An 8,140-nucleotide genomic window follows, 5' to 3' on the forward strand; every position below is an offset into this window, starting at 1 on the left:
GGTACTTGTGGGGTAGCAAAGCATTTCTCAGTTCTCTCAGTAGCCTCAAACCACACATTCCGTGCTACCTGGATACAATAGCAAGCTAGAAAATTGGTTGTCCATACTGTAGCAGAGGGGAAAATGTGCTAGTAACAAGCAATGAATTAGAAAATCACTAAAGGAGAGGAAAAGCAGTGCAGAGAGTTCTGGTAAGAATCAAATGTACACTTGGTAAAGGACAGAAAAAAGACTTTACAATAAATGTGTCTTCAGCTCTAATACAGAAAGTAATTTAATGAACTGTCAGATTCTAAGAAGCAATTCCTAATGTCAATGAAACTACGAATCTGTGAGTGATTCCCAAATTACATTGCAAGGCCATTCAGGACTGTATAACTTTTTTTTGGGTGGGGGCGGGGGGTGGAAGAACATGGCAAATGAAACATTCAACACACAAATACTTTATACACCTGAAATAACTATAATCTCTTAAAAAAAAAAATACTAATTGTATCCTCTCCTCATAATGATTAGACTCATTTAAGTTACCTAGTGTTTAAAGTCAAAGGAAAAAAAGATCTCCTATAAAAGAAGGCAATTCAAATCTGTGACAGATTATAAACTTTTTTACTTAAAACTAGAATGCAGTTCCAATGTTGCAGACAGCTACTGCATAATATACAAAAATTAYATCTGTCAAGTTTATGACAGGACAAATACAGAATCATACACCTCTTCATTTACTCGCATGTTATATGCGCTACTAACTGAACATAAAATGCTGTTTACCCACTTGTTTGAAGTTTCATTTTATACCACTATTTTATACAAGCATGATGGCTACTGWCATTTTGGAATACTTGTGACCTTCAGCCCATACAAAAACATGAAAACATTTTTTTAACTKACATTTTCAACATTTGGATTAATTCTAGTAGCCAATGTATGGTTAAGCCTATTAGCTCCTCACAAAAAAGTAATTTTTTCTTTCGTTCCAAACACTATTCCACAAAACTGTTCCTAAATAACAAATCTTACCTCCCCCCACCCACAAAATATGTGAAATGTGTGCCAAAAATCGATCAACTGTCAGAATAATAGTCAGTACAACAAATTTCACAGGAAGAGAATCAAGTTCATTGTTAGAACTGTCTATTACTTCCTTTTAAYAGGCTTTGATAGTCTGCTCTGTAAAACTTAACATTACAGCTTTAAGACTACTCCATTCCTTCTACCACATACTGCTTTAATTTATTTTATTTTAATTAATTCAAACATGAATTGCAATCTAAATATCATTTTGATACACTGCTTTCAGACCTGTCCATAAACAGCTTTTATTTCTAAGGCTTGCCAAATCCTAAGCTTCCTCTGTATYATGTTATATTTTTTTCCCAAATACATAAATATATGCAAAAATTAACAGACCCAGATTTAAAACTAGCACAAAACCGTGCATAGGAGATAATAAAAGAGTAACAAAACTTAACAATATATCAAAATATAAATTTTGGTATATACTAGTTAAAGCCTATTTTTGTAGCAAAATACTCAGGATGAAAACAAAACAAATTGCCTTTTGTCTACATCATTACCTTCCTTCAGTGGGATGAGAAAAGTCCCCTTTCCCATATCTATGTTTACAGTCAAAGTAAACAACAAGAAAAAAAAATCTTCTTAAGTCACGGTACGTAGAAGGCCAAGAAACTGTAGGGTTCTTTTTTTTTTTTTTTTTTTTTTATATATAAATCATGGTATAACTGTAGGTCCTACTTTCTGTCTTTTTCACAGAAGTTGCTAAGTGTTTTTCAACAGGAAGTGGTAGAAAAGGGATCTGTATAAAATAACAAAGTCTAGCTTCAAATAATCCACCTATGTTTTGCTAAGCACTTTATCAGATCTATTTTGCTGCAGTTTTTATCTGACAGCTTATAAAGAGTTTTTGTGCAAACAATTAAAGGATTTTTTAAAGGTATGTTGTAAATACCTTTTTCCTATGACAAAACGTAGCAGAACGTAACACAGTCATAACTACAGAGGACTCCACAACATGGTAGCAAAAAATCAGATGACAGATCGCTAGCAAGAGACAAGTCACAATGTTTTAAATGAAATTTAACACACGCTTGTATTCTTTCCTCAAAGCTTCTTTTTCCCTCTCTACATTAGAAAGCAAATGCAAATTTTAATGAATTCAGTCAGTCCATTCAAGATTAGAGAAAAAGGATACCAAGGATGTTTAATTATTAAATCCAGCACATATGTACCTGGCTTAGATTACAAGCTTCACGTTCTGATGCAAGTTCAGAGGTTATCTCTTAGCAACAAAGATTTGAGACATCGATCCTGACCTYTCCCTCCAACACCCATCAGATACCATACACTGACTAGGACGCATGGAAAAGCTATTACTCTCTGTCAACAAGATCATACTCTTCTTTCCTTGAGTCACAAAAACATAAATAGGCGGTGGCTATTAAGGGAGGTAGGACCACTTTAGTGCAGAAATACTGTACCATCAATCAAACGGTCATATTATTGTGTGTGACAAGCGAAGTTTGGCTCAACAAAAATTTGCTGCTTATAAAAGGCTAACAACTAGAAGAAAAATACAAGATGGAACAACATCCAGGTCAAATAACCAAATCTCACAGCAAGACAGCACTTCTGACAACCTAGATTTTCCTATTTTTTAAATCACATTCTAAAAAAATAAAATCTACTCAGATCAGCTATATTTCACACTGTTTTGTTAGGCAATTTTTAAATTTAAGAGTTTGATTTTCATGAGATCAGACTTTGAAGTTACACACAGGACATAGTGGATGTTTCTGTATGAGACAGTTGGCTGAAAATAGGGCCAGATACTGCATGCTTTGGAACAAACTGTACTGCATATGTATGGGTCCTCAGCAGTTGCAGAATATAAAAACAAAGTAAGTATAAAAAAACCCCAAAACACTGGGAGGACAAGTTCAGTAGATCACAAATATCTCTAGCAAAAAACACAGGGCCATATGCTCTCCTGTTTGAAGTTGCATCCCCAATTCTGAATCTACCCTGATTTTAACACAAGGCACTGCAACCTTTRAGCTGTTTGAATATACATCTCACCGTAATCCTTCAGTGACAATACACAAGCAATTAGTCGAAKAGTCCGAACCAAAGGAACTCTTTAGTTAAGGCAAATAGGCATTTGCTTTTAATTTTTGCCAAAAAATTCTACAGACTTCCAACAAATGCCAAGTAAGAAAGGAGGAGGGAAAATTCTACTCTAGAAAAGCAACATGTAATTTTTAGAAGCTACTGTTCTCAACAACTGGAATAGTTCAAAGTACTTTTGGTATTAAAAAAAATTCAGGCAATTAATTTTTTAGAAAAAATCTATTCAATTCTTAAAAATGCTTACGTGAAAATAATACACAAATGTCAGTGTAAACAATGCGATCAAGCATTGTTCACCTTGTTCAGAATATGGATAACTGCAAGTTATTACAGAACTCCACCCGTTTCTCTCAGAACACCTTAACAGATCCTAAAATCTGGAAGGCAAAAAATCTCAAGCACAGAGGCCTCTAGTTCTAATCTGTTCAAGAACATTTCTCTTATTAGTAAAGAGTGTTTTCATTAGAACCTATCCAAATGATGAACAGAAACGCTCCCACAGATACTGTCCTTGAAGAAAATGGAACAGGCAAAAAAAATCTCCTGACTGTCTTCCGGTGCAGACTATTTAGCAGCTTTGGATTAGATGACCTCCTGAGGTCCCTTCCAACCTGAGGGGTTTCCTATGACCCGTGGATCTTCCTGTGATAATGAGAGTCTAGTAACTAGTTTTTCTACTTAAAATAGACACCAATCCGAAGAGATTAATCTATATATTTTGTCTTTGACTTCTAGTTAAGTATCAGAGTKGCATTTGCCTGAATACCTTGCTTTGCACAGTGTAAAAGCTGTTGTCAATGCACAAGAGCATTCAGGTTCTCAAAATGTAGGAACAAGATACTCTGCCAAACACAGCGTAATTCTGCTACTCTTGGACTGTCATTTGCAAAAAGAGAGGTCATCCAGGAAGCTCTCAGGTTTTTCCCTGTGAAATGTCTTTTTTACATCACTGCATTGTTAGATAACAGATTGAGAGGCTCAAACTCTACACTACAGGAACTAGAAGGGAAACCAAGATGCCCTTCCCCCTTAGACAGGAGTAACAGAATTCAAAATYAGGTAGCTAAGATCATACATAAAAGGGTATTATCACAGTTACTGAAGAACTTGCTAGACGAAGTTTTCAGTACTTTCTGTTCATACCATCGCAATAACTTATAAATTCCATGTATCAGAACATTAACACAGTCCAAACACAGGCATAAATCTATCGAAGTTACACACAGAGTCATCAGTGGTTATAAATGCCACATTATACTCATGTTTTRTATTAGCACTGCATAAACCTGATCAACAGAATTACAATAGTACTTCGCGGTATATAGATCAGCCGTTCAAAAACAATTACATGGAAAGTCTCATTCCTTAATGAGCTCTGTATTTGTAACTAAAAGGCTCAAATTGCAGGACAATATAATAGAAAATACTCTGGTGGAGAACATTTTTATGCAGGTCACTTTCACAAAACCAAAAGCTGTTAGCTGGCAGCAAAAAAATCTTTTTTGGACTTAACYTGGAGTATACTTTCAACTATTTTTTTCCCTCACAGTTAAGAACGCAAATCCTATAATGCACTTAACAGCAACAGCCACATTATATTTATGCCTTAAATCTGTTATAGGGAATCTTGTAACAGATCATGAATTCAGATAATTTACCCACAAAACTGTTTAGCTGCTCCACCAAATACAAGGCAAAGTTACATCATTAAACAACTTAACAGTCCGCTATATAAGGAGAACGTAACAGGTTACTGATATCTGCCGCATAATGGAAAAGCAAAATCAAACACATGCTCTCAGAAAAATTACACAAAAAGTTTCTACATCATTACTGAGGTCAATGGCAATTTTAACTCTGCATACCTGAAGAACTACATTTCTTCATTTGATAGGCTGCAAATCATCACTGACAAAACTTGGGTTTATTTTTTTGTTTGCAGTCAAACATACCATATCTGGAAATGTAAATAAAACGTACTCTACTGTTTTTAAATATTAGTGATGCTTCCCACCAACTGTTGTTTACTTCATTTCTCCCCCCGCCCTTTTTTTTAAAGCAGAGTTGGCTGTGCCTGTGGTGTTATGCAACCCTCAACAGATCTACAGGCCTACTGTCTTGCTGAGATCTCAGGATAACAGTGCTAGAATTCAAGCATCTTTTTTGCTTAAGGCTTGCCTCACAAATATATCAGGACACTTTACTCATTTTTTTAAGTGATTTATTTTCCCCATTCTATCCATGCTTTCTTTTTTCTTATTAGAATCTAGGTACTTCCAACTGTTAACTAGTTAAGTTGCACACTGTCAATGACTTACTCGCTATGTACAGTCAGTACAAGAGAGTAACAGACGAACAAAAACTGAAGATCTGGGGCTCTTTATTTTGGCACTGAGCCAACAAAGAGTACACGTCAACATACCAGAACAGACAGTGTTACAAGAGATTCCCATACAGGCGCTGAAGACTGAGTAATAGTCTTGCTATCACCCTTTCTACACAGCAAATCACTGAAAGGACAAGTGTTATTTACTTAGTTAGAAATTTGTTTTGGATTTGTAAGACAATAATAAAGATATATAAAGTCTTATATTCTCAGCGTGTCTTTTACAACTACTGAGAACACAAGTTCTCAAGCACATACCTGTTCAGAATAATCTCATTAATTAGCATATGAACCACTGGCCTTTTAAACAAACAAAAAGTGGCAAAACTTTGGTTAGTTTTATACAGACAATACTTAATAACTACTTAAAAGTGCCGTCAGCAAAGTGCCAGTCCCTCCCCCTTTCCTCTATACCTTGCTACTTTCCAACATTTTTTTGCACAGCAACATTTTTTCTTTTGTACTACTATCACATCCCACATAAATCAGACTCCCACATATACGCTTGGTTCCAATCCTTCCATCTGGAAGGGAGGATTTTTCCAGCTCTGATGCTGCATCTAACACAGGTAAAAATATACGCTCTAAAGGAATCTGAATCCCTATACTCTTCCCTCTACTCCTTTCAGATATAAATCGAATACAGATTTTGCTACCCTTCAATTCAAACAGACTCAGCATTTCTGAAACTCCATAGGCACTTACTGCAAAAGCAACCCAATTTATGACACTCCACTATTCTTCCTGGGCACAGATTATTTTCTCAGCATCTATTCCCAGCTGCTTAGCTCTTCTACATTCCTTTCTATAAGAAACTAAACATCACAGTCATATTAAGAAACAAACATACAGTTGAATGTAAATTAAAGCACTCATTACACACAAGGCTGAGGTGTCTGGGTGTACCTCAAAAGAAACTATGCAGTGCAGTATCTATCTTAGGCCATGTTTCAAGTTAATGAGCCAGAAAACAATAAACATGTTAAACTTGAATCAGTGAGGTTTTTCATAGGAATAAAAAACACAAAGTACCTATCCTTCCGATCTTCTTTTTTTTTCTTAGTACCTTTTGTTCAAACATCTTGACTTATTATCATCCTTTGCTTCTACAATACTAACCCTTCCTTTTCAAAACTCATGCAAGGGTAAATTTTAAGCAGTTACTTTCCCCTCAAACAATTTCCCTTAAAGGAGGAAAATCTCTTATGGCTAAAGTTTATTACTCATCTTCTATTAGACTAAGTCTTTACTTTTTATCGATGGCAAACAGATCTCTGCAAAGCTCGTAAATATACTTACAGAAAGAAAAACAATCATGTTTGATACATAATTCCTAGTACTGATGCACCCATCCTAAGCTAAACTCTACAGAAGACAAGAGAATGCTGCTCTAAAAACAGCATTTACAAACCTTAAGCCATCTTCAAGGGAAAAAGCTCTACTATGTTACCCCAGTCTTTACCCTAGAAAACGTGTGTGACTGTAACAAACAGAAGAGTGCAGTCAGAAAAATTCATTTCCAGGTCAATAAACCTTAGTGTCACACTAGACTATTCAGCACCGTCAAGCTRGCACTGAGACCATCACTACAAGCCCTGTGCTTCAGACACAGCCTGTGCTTAAAACATAGATTAAAAAAAGGGGGGGGGGTAATTACAAGACCATAAATTAGTTTTAAAATCTCAACCAACACACTTAAAACAAAGCTTAACTTTGCTTTGAACCATGGGAAAGGCAGTAGCAGAAGAAAAAACATAAGGAAAAAAAATCCCTTTTTGTAAAAAAAGGGTGTAATAAGTTAAAGAAATCATTAATGAGGAAAGGTCTACAAATCAGAATATGAAAATCTCGGTAAGGTAACCTGTGACATAAGATAACGTCAATGAATGGGAAAAAAAACTGTGAGTGGAGTGTTTAGAAGTAATTTCTCTCATTGAGACCATGTACAGAAAATAATGTTGGCTGGGGGGGGGGGGGAAAAGCTGGCCAACATTTCAATCAAAACAGCCGAACTAAATGCGTTTTCACCGCTACAGCATCACAGATACTGCAATCACTGCTGCCTTACTTCCTTCGCACAACATAATACAGCCAGCACGTTACATACAAGGTTTCTCCCTTCAAACAAGCAGTAAGTGTAGCACTTTCCAAATGGTTCTCCCTCTGAAAAATATTTCAAATATGATACGGTTCCACTTCTAGTCAGAGTTGAAGTCTTAACCCAGCCAGCTGCACCTCCCCCAAAAGCCTCAAGTACAGGGAAACGAGACAGACACACATTAGGTGGAGAAAACTTGAAAGATTTCGCAAGGTAAAGGAGGAAGAGCGGCCAGCAAACCCCACAGAAGAGCCAGTCCATGGAAAAAGGCACCGTCATTCCCCTGGGAAAACAAGTTTGGGGAGTCTTTTCCATGAGAGCCACAGGTAAGGAACTGCGCTTTCCTCAGCATCAACTTGGCTTCAAGGCAAAACAACAATAATGGAAAAATCCCTCTGAGAGTTGTCAGAAACAGAAACCAGCCACGAAGCGGGCAGCCCCCGGCGAGGCGGCCGCGTCCCCCGGGCACTGCGCCCGCCCGGCCCTCGGCGCCGCCGCACCCCGCCACC

The 8,140-nt window shown here is 36.7% G+C and overlaps 1 protein-coding gene across 1 annotated transcript in view; it reads right to left on the bottom strand.

The window, feature by feature from the left end:
• Positions 1-8,140, bottom strand: part of ATP11B (ATPase phospholipid transporting 11B (putative)) — an 85,255-nt gene that overhangs the window by 56,698 nt on the left and 20,417 nt on the right. Inside the window, exon 2 of the mRNA XM_085307108.1 lies at positions 5,948-6,093. Within this exon, the coding sequence (XP_085163234.1) occupies positions 5,948-6,093 (146 nt within the window). The remainder of the gene's footprint in view (positions 1-5,947; positions 6,094-8,140) is intronic.

Source organism: Rhea americana, unplaced genomic scaffold (genome assembly GCF_003343005.1).
Source record: "Rhea americana isolate MKP2758 unplaced genomic scaffold, rheAme1 scaffold_253, whole genome shotgun sequence".
Lineage (NCBI taxonomy): Eukaryota > Metazoa > Chordata > Aves > Rheiformes > Rheidae > Rhea > Rhea americana.